The sequence below is a fragment of the Sorex araneus genome, chromosome 3 (assembly GCF_027595985.1).
Source record: "Sorex araneus isolate mSorAra2 chromosome 3, mSorAra2.pri, whole genome shotgun sequence".
Classification (NCBI taxonomy): Eukaryota; Metazoa; Chordata; class Mammalia; order Eulipotyphla; family Soricidae; genus Sorex; species Sorex araneus.
In genome coordinates this window covers 139616719-139633668 of record NC_073304.1, presented here as the reverse complement: position 1 = coordinate 139633668, position 16950 = coordinate 139616719, and the positions used below count along the sequence as shown (strand labels likewise).

General features: G+C 44.0%; 1 protein-coding gene across 3 annotated transcripts in view; it reads right to left on the bottom strand.

Moving 5' to 3' along the window:
* The window catches only part of SEC23B (SEC23 homolog B, COPII coat complex component), a 48629-nt gene that overhangs the window by 17856 nt on the left and 13823 nt on the right, over nucleotides 1-16950 (bottom strand). For all 3 annotated transcript variants that reach the window (XM_055133336.1, XM_055133335.1, XM_055133337.1), the window contains 7 exons: nucleotides 15606-15750; nucleotides 14475-14633; nucleotides 13840-13955; nucleotides 6503-6626; nucleotides 5231-5311; nucleotides 995-1084; nucleotides 187-293 (listed from right to left, as the gene is read on the bottom strand). In XM_055133336.1, coding sequence (XP_054989311.1) covers nucleotides 187-293; nucleotides 995-1084; nucleotides 5231-5311; nucleotides 6503-6626; nucleotides 13840-13955; nucleotides 14475-14633; nucleotides 15606-15750 — 822 coding nt within the window. The remainder of the gene's footprint in view (nucleotides 1-186; nucleotides 294-994; nucleotides 1085-5230; nucleotides 5312-6502; nucleotides 6627-13839; nucleotides 13956-14474; nucleotides 14634-15605; nucleotides 15751-16950) is intronic.

Genomic DNA, 16950 nt, shown 5'->3' with positions numbered 1-16950 from the left:
AGTGGGGCCAAGAAACTACACCAGGTAAGATGACCTGAGGCTTGATTCCTGGTACCACACTTGGTACCCTGAGTCACACCAGGAGTGATCGCTGAGCACAGAGCCAGGACTAAGCCCTGAGCACCACCAGGTGTGGCCCCAAACGCCAAACCAAAACATCAGTCAGAAAGAAAAGAAGCTGCTCACTTGCGGGCAATAGTGGTCACGCGGATGCGCCTTTGGGTGCTGGAGTGCTGGTACTGTGTGACAAACTGGATGGCGCCTCTGCCTCCTTGTGGGACGGGAGCACTGTGCTGTGAGATGAGGGGCACACCGGTTACTGTTACAGGAGCACCTCAGACATGAGCAACCACAGAGCCTACATTTCCCTCTAAAACAACTGACAACCATGATGGTAAAGTGAGTGGTACAGTTTTTAGTGTCACACTAAGATCTGGGTAATTTTATGCGGAAATTTACCACAAAAATAGTTTTTTAAGAAAGAGAATTAGATTCAAACATATTCAAGGAACAACATATATGTGGAAATGTCTGGGGATGAAACACCCTGATAACCAGAATCTGCTTTTGAAATGCACCAAAAATCAGATGGATTGATGGATGGATAGATTTACTTTATGTGACAGAGTAAAGAGTCAAGTGTCGCTTCATATTCTAAGTGGTAAGTAGATGGCTGTGTGATCTCTTAGTTTTTCTGTATGTCTGAAATTTTTTAAATACATACTGGGAAAAGAACTGACACTAAAATATTGACCAACATTTATGATGGGTGATAAAGATACTACTCTTCTTAAGATTTTATCAGTTCACTAATAACCTGATGATACAACTCTGCCCCAAACCTTGAACGAGTAAATGAGACCATGCCAGACTGGTATCAGGCCACACACAAGCCCAAAGTAGCATGTTATAAAGAACTAACAGTGGCCACCAGCTGTAATGAATCAGAAAATACAACACAGAGAGACAAATATTCCTGAACAAATTCACATACCTGGTTGACTACTTCAAAGTAAATGCCAAGTGTAGATGAGGGATCCAAGCTACACATTTTCCATTGACTTGTGCCACCAATACCAAGCTCCTAGGATAGAAGAGAAAAATTAAAAAACAAAACCAAAAAGCCACTCCTGTGGTTAAGTGCTGATGTAAAGTACCGAGGGGGTAGGCCATATAGAATATCTCATTCCAAATGGAAATTCAAATTTTACTGAAAAGAATATAGAGTCCAGAATCAAATTAAACAATGAACAGCACTTTAAGAGAGTACAGCAGGCTGGGCACTTGCTTTGCATGCGGCATGCAGCTGACCCAGGTTTGTTCCCCCAGTACCAATAAAAATGATTCCTGAGAACAGAGCCAGGAGTCAGCTGTGAGCACCACTGAGTGTGGGCCCAAACAAACACATAAAATTAAAGGGCCAGAAAACTAGTACAGTGGGCAGGGTACTTGCCTTGAATGCAGCTAACCAGAGTTCAAACCCTGGCACCACACATGTTCTCGTAAAGCACCGCCAGTATTGGTCAATGAGCACAGAACCAAGAGTAAGCTCTGAGTACTGCCGGGTGTGACCCCAAACCAAAGAGTACAGTACTTTAAAATAAAGTGTTTGGGGTCCAGAGTGACAGCAAGTTTGCCTTGCACATGGCGGATGCAGGGTCAATTTCCCAGCATTCTGTGCAATTTCCTGAGTCCCACCAGGAGTGATACCTGAGCAAAAAGACAGGAATAAGTCCTGCACACCACTTGGTGTGTGCCAAAAAGAAACAGGAAAAAATATGAAGTGTTTGGGTCATGGATGTGGCTCAGTGGAAGAGCACATGCATTTGGTTTGATCTTTGACTTAAAAAAAAACAACAAACTCCAAACACTAAAATTAACCTCTCTATCTTGGAACTCAATTCTTATTTTCCATCAACTATATCTATACATATACACATATATATGATACAAACACTTAAGTCAACAAAAAAAAAATCAAATCGATAGTAAAGGAGGAAAGGTGCTTGTACTGCACGCGACCAATTCTGGTTTGAATCCTGGCAACATATAAGGGTCGCTGAGCACCACTGGCATCTGAGTAGCAGCATGTGTGCCCAACTCTCTCCCAACATTAACAAAAAATAATAATACAAAAAAAGGGGGAAAAGAAATCAAATTAGGGTTGGGATGAAGTGACTAACAGAAAAGAAATTACCTACTTAGCTTTAAGAGTCAAATTTTTTTATTTTTATTTTTATTTTTTTGCTTTTTGGGTCACATCTGGCGATGCACAGGGGTTACTCCTGGCTCTGCACTCAGGAATTACTCCTGGCAGTGCTCAGGGGACCATACGGGATGCTGGAAATTGAACCCAGGTCAGCTGCGTGTAAGGCAAATGCCCTACACGCTGTGCTATTGCTCTAGCCCCCAAGAGTCAATTTTTAACTCAATTTCTTTCTTTTTTTTTTTTGTTTGTTTTTGGGTCACACCCGGCGATGCACAGGGCTTACTCCTGGCTTTTCACTCAGGAATTACTCCTGGCGGTGCTCAGGGGACCATATGGGATGCTGGGATTCGAACCCGGGTCGGCCGCGTGCAAGGCAAACGCCCTACCCACTGTGCTATCGCTCCAGCCCCATTTAACTCAATTTCTTTAGACAAAAGCTACATATAAATTCTTGGTACAGAGCTGTTGTTATTCTTATTATTGTTTCCAGTGGTAAATATGAGATTTATTAACATGTAAGATATTACTGAAAGTATCACTGTTTTTTGTTTATTGTGCAGTCACACCTGGCAGTCCTCAAGGCTTACTTCTGGCCCTATGCTCAGGGTGCACTCCTGATAGTGCTCAAGGGACCCCAGTACTGGGAACTGAACCTAGGTCAGCAGCGTGCAAGGCTAGTGTACAGATAATTACTGCATCTTCTGTACTAATTCTCTGGCCCAGTCACTATTTGGAGGGAGTAGAGGGGCTGCTGGGCCACCCCCAGCAATGCTTAGGTGTTACTCCTGGAGGGGTCAGTTGATCATGTGGAATGCTGGGGATGAATCCTGATCAGCCACTGTACTATGGCTCCAGCCCCACAGTCACTATTTTTTCATTTTTCCCCCACCTTCCCTATCTTTGGATACACCCTTGGTACACACACATTCTCAATGTAGTGCCTGCCAGGTGTCCCACACTTTACCTGTTGTGCACCAGGATTAAATGCTGGTGTGGGTCTCACAGCAGAGCTGCACAACCTTGCTTGGGGCATGTGGGTGGCAGTCAGGATGGAACTCAGGGCTACACATTTGCAAGGCACTGAGCTCTGCCCTGGGCCTAGGTATCTGGAAGAATGACACTGCAGAGTCCAGAGATGTGGCTTGGCACAGAGCCCCTACCTTGACTGTGTGAGTGAGGCTGTGAGTTCACTCTTCAGTACTGCTCTACACTGTCACCAGCACTGCCACTGTGATAATCCTTGGAACTCCACGTGTGACCATCAGCTCACACATTCCAACCAAAGATGATGACTCCCAGATGTTAAAGCAACAACAAAGAAAGGGGCTGGAGCAATAGCACAGCAGGTAGGGAGTGGGAGTTTGCCTTGCATGCAGCTGACCCAGGTTCAATTCCCAGCATCCCATATGGTCCCCTGAGCACCACCAGGAGTAATTCCTGAGTGCATGAGCCAGGAGTAACCCCTGTGCATCGCCAGGTGTGACCCAAAAAGAAAAAAAAAAAAGAGGGTTCCTAGAATAATCAACAGAAGAACATGACCAGATGCTGAAACACACCTTCTGTGGCTAGAGAGAGCAAGTGCTACAAACTCCAACATACCTCGTGAAAACATGTATGAAAATAATGTGGTTACGGAATAAATAAGACAGTCAAACTGTATGACAGTCTGGAGCTTCTACAGAGCCACACCAGGAACATATCACCTGGCCAGAGACCCAGGGCTCTCAAGGAGTCTTGTGGCTTCTGGGTCACACCTGGAAGTGCTGAGGGCTAACTCCTGGTTGTCTGCTCAGGGATCACTTCTGATGGGGGACTATATGGAGTGCCACAGATCAAATTCAAGCATCTTACTCACTGTCCTATCACTCTTGCCTCAGTGAAGACTTTTGAATGAAATCTCCGAACAGCTCTAGGATGGAGCGTGAGACATGCTGTTCTGCAGACATTCCCTACGCAGGGCCATGATATCTGTGGGTGTTCATCTCCCCTGATCTCCATCTTTTTAATGCAGCCCCAACCTTGCTTGTGTGAACGAGGCTGTGAGGTCACTCCTAGAATATCCCCTGAAAGGTGAAGGGTGACATGCAGGCAGTAAGAGAAGCCTCGCAAGCCTCCCTGTTTTGCATGGCGAACTTTCTCCTAAATCTCTATTTACTGACTCAAGGTACACAAAAAGTTCAGGTATCAAATATGGGAACCAAGGGGGTCAAATCTCAGTATGATTAAGTACTGTGCCAAGGCCACCCACAAAGCAGTAGAGACTTATCCACTGAATCCATGCCATGCTCTTGCAATCCATCCTCTCACTCATCATCAGTGACAGGATAGACAGAACATGACTGTGATTGTTTCTGCCCAGAACCACAAGAAATGACCTCACTGGACCAAATAGGTTGCCTCTTGGTAGCTAAGGTACAATTAGAAAAGGTACAACTGGAAAAGGAAAACCATCAGCAAAGCTACCTCCCCTCCTATTAACTAAACTGTTCAAAGACACACTAAATTTGTTACTAGAAGAACAAAGATGTCTACATATGTATCAACCACTGGCCAAGCAACTCAACAGAATCTTGCAGAGGTGAGACAAGGTGACACTCTGAATGGCAACAAGCACAGAGATTTATTCCACAAAGGGCACAAAGTATCTCTGAGCCTCAGTTTTCTGTAAGAGTTGTGACCTGGCTGAAGTGATAGTACAGCAGGTTGGGTGCTTGCTTCCATCCACAGGCCAGGTTTCATGCCATATGGTCCCCTGAATCTACCAGGAGTGATCTTTGAGTGTAGAGCCAGGAGTAATCTCTGGGCACCACCAGGTGTGGCCCCAAAGCAAAACAAAAGGAACAAAAAAAGATTTGGGGGGGGGGAAAAAAAAAAAAAAAAAAAAAAAAAAAAAAAAAAAAAAAAAGATTTGTTTTGGTCGTCAGTGAGAGTGAGCAAGTTTCTCCATAGACATTCATCAAGAACTGAAATAAGGTCCTCTGACATTGCTAATGGGAGGTAAGGGTGAAGGAGTTTCCTTACATTTTCTGACACACAAGGTCCTTTCACATTGAGAGATATACAAGGTCCAATGGCTCCTGAAATCTTCAGTTCCCTAGAGGTCTGGAAAAGAATTGCACGAGAGTGTCAAAATAAACAGAGAACCGCCCTACTCCACTGAGATACATTTACAAAATTAACAATTCTACCAACAATACATCATTCTTTTCCTATCCTTTATAAGCAGTCACAATGACTTAAAAGATAAGTCACAATGATGAAAGATAAGACACAATACTTTTGTGTTGCTTTAGAAACACTTAATTAAAAAATTCTAGCATATTGACAAGGCTAAGATTTTTTTTTTTCCATTTTGCTTTTTGGGTCAAACCCCGCGATGCACAGGGGTTACTCCTGGCTCTGCGCTCAGTAAATACTCCTGGTGGTGTTCAGGGGACCATATGGGATGCTGGGAATCGAACCTGAGTCAGCAGCATGCAAGGCAAACGCCCTACCCACTGTGCTATTGCTCCAACCCCAGACAAGGCTAAGATTTTAAAATCAGAGTTCATCAAAAGCCCATTACTCTACATCTTAAATGATAAGATGTAAAAACTTTGTTTAAAGTTTAACTTAATGATTACATTCAATTCTCAAATAAATAATTCTAATCATTTGGTCCAATACTGTTCTTCCCCTCCCTTTTTTTTCTCAATTACTCAAAATTAAGAATACAGGCTATCAGTTCCTAATGGAAAAACATAAGCCCCATTCACAATGTCGCAGTTCTGTGTACGAAGTAGCATCTGACACCGTGTGTGACGCTTCTGCTCAGTCCTCTACCCCTGCTACTCCCTGCTGTCCTGAAGTAAGCAAAGAGGCTGTAGAGAACCAGACTACTCCGTTTAGAATATCCATTAAATATGTCAGGGATAGAAAGAATCCCTTGAGAAGAATATTGGCTTGGGGGGCTGCCTTTTGGAAACTTTCAAATCTACCTTTATTTGCCCATGCTGCTAGGTTAAGACTTCCCCAAGTCAACAACTAAATAAGAATACTATTCTTGGGGCTGGAGTTATAGCACAGTGGATAGGGCATTTGCCTTGCACGTGACCGACCTGGGTTTGATTCCCAGCATCCCATATTGTCCCCAAGTACCGCCAGGAGTAATTCCTGAGTGCATGAGCCAGGAGTAACCCCTGAGCATTGTCAGCTATGACCCAAAAAGCAAAAAAAATATATATACATATATATACATATATATATGTATATATATATATACTATTCTACTCAAAATTTAGAAATCTCTAGTACCTTTACATCCAAAGTGGCCCCAAATGCCATTCGGAAATCTCCATTAAAATCTTTACTAAAAATCCTTTGGAATGTCTGCTTGAAGAGAGAAGTATTGAAAGAATCTCCCATCACCATGTGGCCCCTAAGGAAGAAAAAAAAAGAAAAGTGAGCAAATGTTTAGGATTACTAAAATCCATTCAAACATCCCCTTGGTATTTATGAATAACAATTCAAAAAGAAAGAAAATATCTCCAGGGCAAATGCAGGTATATAAATCCAGACAAATAAAGGGGACAATATATATATATATATATATGTATATATATATACATGATTTTCAATGATGCACACTTGAAACCTATATAAGAATATGGTTCTACTTCAATAATAATTTAAAAAAAAAACATAAAGGTTGGGGACAGAGCTCAGAGGCTGGACGGCATGTTTTGCATATATGATCACCAATAGCACCAATATTCAAACTTTGGCACTATATGTTCCTCCAGGAAGATCCATGTCTACAAAGGTGCTACCAATGAATTTAAATAGAAAATAGGAAATTAAATTTATATTGACAAAATATGCTTAAAATATTTCAAACAGGGGCTGGAGCAATAGCACAACAGGTAGGGCATTTGCCTTGCACGAGACAGACCCGAGTTCAATTCCCAGAATCCCATATGGTCCCCCGAGCACTGCCAGGAGTAATTCATGAGTACATGAGCTAGGAGTAACCCCTGAGCATTGCCAGGTGTGACCCCAAAAGCAAAAATATATATATATATTATATTTCGAAAAACTCTATATTATCTTAATCACTGTGGTTATTACACAAACTATAAAGATGATAAAATATCTCCTAAAAATATACACACACAACACCAAAACAATAAGTGCATAAAACCTGGTGAAATCAAAGCAGATGTGTACTATAAATTGCATTGTGTCAAGATGGAGCAAATCTACAGTGGGTAGGCACTTTCCTGGCATGCAGCCAACCAGGGTTCAACCTCTGGTACCACATATGGTTCCCTGAGCCTTGCCAGGAGTGACCCCTGAGCACAGAGCCAGGAGTAAGGCCTGAATACCAAATCAAACAAATTGTGTGGCCTCAAAACAAAAACTGCATTGTGTCAATGTCATTTCCTAGTTTTGACATAGTGCTGCATTCAGGTGAGATGATGCAATGCAATTACTTGATGAAGAGTATTTTTGCAAGGCCTTGTGTGTTGGTTTTTTTATTTTGGGGACCTTTATTTGATCCCTGAGCACACTTCATGGTGTGCTCCCTGAGTGATCCCTGAGCACACTTCATGGTGCTCAGGGATCACTCCTGACAGTGCTCAGAGTACCTCTGCAGTGCTGGGGATCAAATGCAGGTCAAAGATAGTACAGGACTTATGGTGCAAAGCAAGCACCATAAGTCCTGTACTATCTTTCCAGCCTCCACAATTTCTTTATTCCTTTAAATTTTTTTTTAAGTGAATCACCTTGAGGTACACAGTTACAAGGCTGTGCCTGATCAGGTTTCAGTCATACAATGTTCCAACAGCCATTTCTCCACCAGTGTACATTTCCCACCACCCCTCTTCTCTCCTGCCACCCTTCTCCCCAGAGTCTATTTCTATAGCAGGCACTTTTTCTCTCTCCCCTCTTCCTCCCTTCCTCTTCCCACCCACTTTTGCGAATTATTTGCAATACAGATACCGAGAGGTTATCATGTTTGTTCCTTTACCTACTTTCAGTTCTTATCCAGAGTGATCATTTCCAACTATCTTTGTCATAGTGGTCCCTTCGCTATCCCAACTGCCTTTTCTCCTAGGATTTAAAAAGCAGGTTTCCAACTGTGAACCAATCCTCCTGACCCTTGTTTTTACTGTATCTGGGTATTAGTCTCCGCATGTTTTTTACATCCCACAAATGAGTTCTATGTCTGTCCCTTTCCTTCTGACTCATTTTACTCAGCATTGACACTCTCCATGTTCATCCATTTATAAGCGAATTTCATGACTTCAATTTCTTATAAATCAAATTATTTCAAAGTTGAAAAAAAAGAGAGAAGTCCTTTAATCACTGAAGCCACAGATAAATGGGTTAACTAGTGAGACAATATTTCCATGCCCTCATAATTCTTTCGCATGGGAAAATATCCAGCGCACTAGGACATCCTTTTCAAGCTAATCCACTTCCTCAAAACAGGAAATCCTTGGCTTTGAGTGAATTATTTTTTCCAGTTTATGAACACTCATCCCTTTATTTTTTATTTATTTTGATTTTGGGGTCCTCCCAAACAATGTCTGAGGATCCTTGGGTCACCCTAGTGATAATGGACCAACTGGGCCAGAAGGTTCAGTGCTTGGACCCAGCAGCACGGAGCTCATAGGAGCCATCACAGTGATGCTTGGGGCCTCCAGGACCATGCCCCACAGTGCTTAGGAGGACCCATTTGGTGCTTAGAGCTTGCATGTACTCCTGCCCTTCGTGCTATCTCCTGGCCCTGTTCACCCCCTTTTTAAGGTCAGAGGAATACACTGATCACAAATTCAGCATTTTATTCATCGGGACAGATATGCCCAGCTTTGATGTAATGTGTGGTTCCATTTACCATTCATAACACAGGATTCTCAGAACTGATAAGAGTATCTGGCCCAGCTATCTCTGTATCTGACTTTCAGTGACAGAGATTACTCGATCCCAAATATCCACCCAGCCCCTCTCTTCGTTAGTCACAGGATGCAGGGCTTCCTTCCCAGCCCCTCCTGCATGTGGCTTCTGACTCTGACAGTGGCCTCTGTGATGCGGGGGAAGGGGTTTCTTATGGGAAGAAGTACGTCTTGCTGAACCCTTCCTCCTTCCTGCAGAAACATAGCTAGAGGCCAGAACTGACACCGAATGGTAGTGGAGATGCACAAGAGCCGTAGACCTTGAGATGATGAAAACCAATGATGACCACCAGAGACACGAGCTCCAGGGAGAGAGAGTTTGGGGGTCCCCTGCCACACTCACACCAACTCTCCAGTCTAACTGCTGAGTCAATTAGGAGGAGGAATCACTTGTGAACTCCTCCAGTGCGGGCACTGTCCCATTCATGTGCTCGTCTTAGATGTCTTCCTTTGTGATATGTGAAATTCTGTTTCCAGCAGCTTGGACCACTGGTTCAAGCTCTACCCTTTCATTCCATAAGGAACAAATATGATGCCTTCCCCTTACAATAACCCTTCAGCCGTGGAATACAGTTCTCATACTCCATTCATCTTCAATGTGACTTTCTGCAGAATCTTCATTCTCTACTAGAAGGTTTCAGTGACTCTGCATACTCACTCTTACTGCTCCCTTCTTCTACACGCCCCTTTCCCCTTGGTATGCATCCAGACTATAGTTTTCAGGCTATACTTGTCAGGCTATAATTTTCTACAGAAACCAAGACTGTGATCTTCATTGAGAACGACTCCTATTACTGCAGAGCCTTTTGAGAGTTCATCATCCTCACTGATGGAAGGGCCCGGAGAAATAACTCAAGGGTTTAAAGCACCTGCCCTGAAAACTTATGGTTCCAGATTAAATCCTGGTGTCTCATATATGACAAACATGATCCTGGCAGTTCAGCTGTTTCAGTTTAGGAGTTCTGCTGCCTGTGATCCTGGTGCCACAAGAATTTCTAGACACACTGAAACCAGGTGTACAAATTCCACCAAAAGTAGCATGACCTTCAATGAGTGCCACAATAAAATGATGCGCAGGAACTGGGCAAAATGCTTAAAGGGATAGAATATATGCTTTGCATACAGGAGCCCGAGGTTCAAGCCCTATCACTGCATATGGTTGCCCTGGTACCATTGGATATAGCCGAAAAGAAAGGAAAAGGAAAGAAAAAAGAAAAGAAGAGAAAAGAAAAGAAAAGAAAAGAAAAGAAAAGAAAAGAAAAGAAAAGAAAAAAGAAAGAAAAAGGTGGATGAACTACAGCCAAGAACTCAATTTGGAAAGCAGCAGCGCCAGGTGTTGTGTGCAACCTCAGGTCATTGCAACAGCATTAACCACCACAAAAAAGGGAAGAACATACGGGGCGACCCAGAGTAGGGGCAGTAGGTGAGCCCCCCCGCCTGCCAAGAGAGGCCCGGTAGCAGAAAACCTCCAGAACCTAATTACAACCATATTCATGGCTGATCTCCACAGGCTCGGGACAAGCCTCATCCACAAGAATGAATCTGCTAAAAAAACTCAGGTATGTGGGTTTTGTGACCAAAATCTCCAGGCTCCCATGGAGTTGGGAATGGGCGACCAAACCCCATCTCCCCGTGCTTCCTAGAGCCTGGCAGTCACACCCACAAACTGCCTCTGTTGCCATATAAGCTCATTAACAGCCATGATGCAGAGACACACAAATAAATCACAGAAGAGAAAGAGAGCAACACACTGCAGAGATGCCTCTGCAACCCAAAGTCACCATCCAGTTCCAGTTAAAAATTTTAACTGTAGCTGTATCGTCCTATTTAAAAATTTAGAATTTCTGGGGTGACATCTCATACTCTACATCACTGATGTATCAAGAGTAGCATATCACATTTAACGTGGTGTAATGTAGAAAGTAACCTATTTTGATTGAAAATATATATATTATATGTTCATAAGCACACAAGGGGCAATCTGTTACATGTTAGTTATATCTTACACAGGGCTTAATGGCTCCAGAGTGAGATACAACACTCTTCACACACTTTCCTCGAGGGAAACTTTTTTGGATCATTTTTAGCAGAGTACTCATAACAAGCAATACAAAGTAACATTTCATATGTGCTTTGGAGGCAGGTATGGGTGGTGGTGGGAAATTTCAAAATAATGGTGTTGGGATGGTGTAATGGGGTCAGGATTGGTATTGGAATATTGAATGTAATAAATTGTTGTGAAAAACTTAAAAAAAAATAAAAGAAATTAAAGAAAAAATGGGAGGGGTGGGAGACAAAATACTTAAAAATGCATTTTAGAGCCAGAGCAATAGTATAACAGCATTCCTAGGGCATTATTCTTGCATGTGGCCAACCTGGGTTGGATCCCAGCACCACATATGGTTCCTGAGCATCATTAGGAGTAATCCCTGAGTGCAGAGCCAGAAGAAAGCCCTGCGCACTGCCAGGTGTGGCCAAAAACAACAACAATTTTTAAAAATGAGATTTAAAAGAATCTGACGTAGTGATGGCCTCTCTCCAGACACACACAACGCTGGTATACAAATGAAGGGAAGGTCACAAACAACCTGAAACTTTTTGTTGCTGGAGTTTTGGGGGCACATCCAGTGAAGCTCAGGATTTCTTCCTGGCTCTGCACTGTTAGATGTCACTCTGGAGGGAGCTCCAGGACCCACAGGCAAAGCCAGAGACCAAAAGCTGGGTCAGCTGTGTGCAAGGCAATGTCTTACCCACTGTGCTATTACTCTGGGCCCACACCTGAAACTTTTAAGCTCCAAGGCCAAGAACTTAGAGAAGACACGGGGTGGGTGGTGGGAGGTGAAGAGAATGGACAGAGTGGGCAGTTTCATGTTGCCACACGCCTGCTCAATGACAAAACTGTATCAGTGTCATCTGGGACTCAAACAACTGACAAAATATCTTCTGCCCTCTGGGACAACTTCAGGTGACTGGGTTTGTATCTTCTGTCTTCTACCTTCTCCTCCTTAACACAACGAGCAGATGCACCGAAATCTCATGTATGAGCAGAACACACTGTTGTTCAGCAGTGCTCCTTAAACTGCACTGCACAGGAGCAGAGGGACAGCTCTGCGTGCAGAGGGTCTGCATTTGATCCCCAACATAACTGGTAGCAACCCCAAAACACAGATTTGGGAGGAGCCCTAGAGTACCAGTGTGTGTGAACCAACCTTACCGCCACGCCCCCCACACACCCAGGAACCCAACTGTTCAGTGCATTAAGATTACCTGGGATACTATTCAAATGCTTGTTGATTCCGTCGCTAGTTCCCTGACTTACTTGGCCTACCACCTTCTTTTCAGGAAAAAAAAATTTAAAAATTACTCAGTGGTGGTGGTGGGGGGGTTACTTTCTAGGCCGAGAGATTGTAGCAGGTTGAGGTGCTTGCCCAGGGACTGCAGATGGTTCTCTGAGCCCCACCAGGAGTGACCCCCGAGGACGGAGTCAGCCTGAGCACAAGCAGGTGTGACCCAAAACCCAACAGAAAAGACACTTTCTTCAGCAAATAAAATGTGCAATTGCACTCAAGGATACTTCCACCCCCTGATTGCCCCTGTGCCCCAAAAGGAGGCAGTCCCATCCCTTTGCGAATACTGTTGTAGCACGGCAGGACCAACATGCTGCACGTCTGACCCGTTCTCCAGCGAGCCTCACGCTTTCCAAGCCCAGACACTCTGAGCTCTAAGCGGTTCTCAGTACTCACCAGTGGTTCTTTAACTTTGCTCTACATTAAAATCGTTTGGGAGATTTTTTAAAATGTGGAGGTCCAGGCAATACCCTGTGCTAATGAAATCAGAATCTCGGGGACAAGTCTTAAAGCCAGAATTGTTTTTTCAAATGTCCCAGATGATTCAGACTAGCACGACACACCAGTGGTCACACCAGAATTCCCTAGAAAACTGGTGCCAAATTGACTGCTGGGCCATACACTGAGTATATTACTCAGGAGGTCGAAGGCGGGACTGGGGGAGACACATTTCTCATCAGTCCTTCAAGAGGCCCTGAGCTTGTGGCCAGGCACTGCCCACTGAGAGCATGGCTGGACACTGCGACCTGAGCACAGGGGGACTGACGCAAAGGCAGGTGCCAGAAAAGCACAATCCAAGGCTGACTGAGCACTGGGTGCCTATTCCAAGCAATGACACAGGCAAGGCTCTCCTAACTGAGCTTCCAGAACCCCCCACACCCTCTCTACATAGCTCTGCTGAAGGCCACCTCAAGACTTCCCAACCTGGTCTCTGGAAGCAGGTTCTCTGGGAGAAGCAAAGAAAGAAATAAAGCTGCTCTGCAAGCTACCAAGAGTATCTTGCCCACATGGCAGAGCCTGGTAAGCTACCCGTGGTGTATTCAATATGCCAAGAATAGCAATAAGTCTCACAATGGAGACGTGCTCACCTATGCAAATCGATGAGCAACGGGATGACAGTGACAGTGCTGTAACTTGCTCACAGTGCATCCCGGGGATCTCCTGCAAGTCACTGCTCCTTCCCCTGAGAGGACATGGATCCACCCCAGGCGCTAACTCTGTAGCATACAGCGATCAGGAAGGTTTTTTAGGCCGGCCTTGTCCATTCCTGCATTTTCATCCCTCAGTTCATTTCTCTTTCCTCAAACTAAACTTGCACCTTCTTAGGTGCTGAATATCAACATACCCAGTCAGATTTGTACAACACTTCATCTCCAAAAGTCCAGTTTGGTCAAGAGCGCAAGCATAAATATCAATGCAGTGCCCATTGGTAGCAGTTCGATTAGCCAGCATCTCATAGTGCTGTGAAGAGAGGAAAACTATTTTTATGACACAATAACATTATTTGCTAGTATGCCTTACTATGCCTAAGTGATACAATCAAATCTAGGAACACAAGAGATTATTGCCTTTATTTTAATTATTTCTGTGAAGCAAAATAGCTTTAAAGGACTTTAGAGATATGTGGGGCTGGTAAGAGGGGGAGAGAAAACATGTTTAAGAGAACACAGGCTTCTCCACGGGAAGAGTAGAAAAAAGAGAAAACTTTGTTCAAAGAGAACAAAGGTTTGGGAGATTGTTTCTTTTAAAGCATCTAAATAAAATTGTCATTTTCCATCTTAAAACACCTTGACTAATTTCTGGCCACCTCTTCTGATGAGGGCCTCAGGGTGAAGTAGTAAGTTAGCAGAAGCCAAGATCTGCAAGCGCAAGCCATGGGCCACAAAGCCTGGTCTTGGCAAAGGAGCTGCATTTCACACCACCTTAGACTCCACCAGGAATTACCACACTGCCAGTGCGTGTGAAGCCAGCAGCACCTACCTTGGTTGCCTTTTTCATGAAGCGTGCATTGTCTTTCTCAATATCATGCCAGGAACGAATAGGAACCTTTAATTCATCTCCAACCACCATGCCAGGTCCTTGGGTGGGAGGACCCCCAGTGAACAGCATAATCCTGGCTCCGGTATTTGGAAAAGTGCCCTAGAACAGTAAAGTGAGCGCTTGAAAAGCCACCCCCACCCCCACCCCAAGCTTGTTTCCATTTTCCTAAGGAAGTACACCAAACCTAAGTTCTCCTCAGCTGCTCTGAATCCTGACAGTACCACAGAACAATGCAGATGACAATAGAGAGAGCAGTTTTCCAAGCCTATATGTTTTGTATATTTTTGTTTTGTTTTGGATTTGGGGTCACACTTGACAGTACTCAGGACTCACTCCTGGCTCTGAGCTCACTTCTCTGGGATCATTCCTGGCAACACACAGGGGACTACATGTGGTGCCACGGATTGAACCCAGGTTTGCAGTATACAAGGTAAAATGCCTTACCCAGTATACTATCCCTCTGGACCCACATATGCTTTTACTCCTTTAACTGGGTGGCTACTGTTTTGTTTTGGCACCATACCCAGCAGTGCTCAGCAATGACTCCAGGCAGTGCCAGGGATCAAATCCAGGTTAGCCATGTGCAAAGCAAGTGCCCCACCCAATGCTGTACTATCTCTTCAGCCCATACGCCCATACTCTCGTGTCTTTACTAAGAGTACTTCCTCGGCCCTAATGGGGCTCTGATTCTCATTGAAACTGCTGATTTTTTTTTTTTTTTTTTTTTTTTTGCTTTTTGGGTCACACCCAGCGATGCACAAGGGTTACTCCTGGCTTTGCACTCAGGAATTACTCCTGGCGGTGCTCAGGGAACCATATGGGATGCCGGGGATCGAACCCGGGTCAGCCGTGTGCAAGGCAAACGCCCTACCCACTGTGCTATCACTCCGGCCCCGAAACTGCTGGTATTTTCAAAACACCGAGAAGCTCCTTAGTGTGGAGAGAAAGACAGAGCACTTTCTGAGACTCAAACATAGCTAACATAGGTCGTGACTGAGCTCCAAACACGGCCAAACAAATGACTGAGAGCAAGCATCACCATGTGAAAGGTTCCAGTAAATTCTAAGTTACCTCCAACAAGCCAACAGCAATGGACAAAGCAACACCAGTGGATCGCAAAGGTCTCTTCCCCTGTGTTACAGGCCATGGGTCCCTCTGCAGCTCCCCAAGAAGATCAGTCAGGGTCATGTCAATCTTATGAACAGGCTGTAGGAATCTGCATGATTTGAAAAGGACACATCAATCTGAGTTCTAGTAACATACTCTCATCTTCAACTCTAGGAGACATAGTTAAGTACCTCTCAATATCATTACTCAAAAAAAAATTGAAGTATTTCCCTCTTCACAAATACTTTATTTGATTTATTTTATTTATTTATTTATTTATTTTTGCTTTTTGGGTCACACCTGGCGATGCACAGGGGTTACTTCTGGCTTTGCAGTCAGAAATTACTCCTGGTGGTGCTCAGGGGACCATATGGGATGCTGGGAACCAAACCAGGATCAGCCTCGTGCAAGTAAACACCCTACCTGCTGTGCTATTGCTCCAGCCTCTATTTTAAACTATAACATGGAACAACTCAAAGCAACTTTATTTAGGAATTTAAGTCAAAGCTAACTAAACAGTAATGTATATATGCATTTGGGGGAAAAAATCAAGTCAAGGAAGAAAGAGTAATTCAGTTTTAAAATTTTTTCAGGGGAGTGGATTTTGGGCCATACCTGGTGTTGCTGATAGCTTACTCCTGCATGCAAAGATCACTCCAGGAGGTACCTGGGGAACCATATGTAGTGCAAGAGAACACATCCCTATATAAAGGCAAAGTGTCCTACCCACTGCACTATCATTCTGGCCCCAATTCAATTACACTTTAAGCAGCAAAGATATCCAAAAGACGGGCCTCAACTGAGTTCACGTAAAGATTCATTTAGGAGAATGACCTTCTACTGTATTCCTTTTGAGACGTGGGGGCAATAAAGCAGCACTGGTTTTCTTACCATAGTAAGGAAGCATTGTTGCCAAGTATGTCAGGCAATGCATTTTATCATATTTGCCAACTGTTAACCTGGCTGGGGGCATGTCTAGGGACCCAAGAAGCTGACTGAGTGGAGTAGGTGCCTGGTCTCCGATTCATTTGTGGACATCCAACAGAAATCTTTTCAGTTTCCTCAGTTTTACTTTCATCTAACAGAGGCCATTTACAGAGATCTCAAAACCCTGTTGATGAAAGGGAATACCCTGCCTGAGGCAGGGTGGGGTGGGGGGAGATGGGATTAGGGGGTGGGAGGGATACTGGGTTTATTAGTGGTGGAGAATGGGCACTGATGGAGGGATGTGTTTGCAAACATTGTATGAGGGAAAAACAAGCTTGAAAATGTGTGAATCTGTATCTGTACCCTCATGGTGATTCAGTAA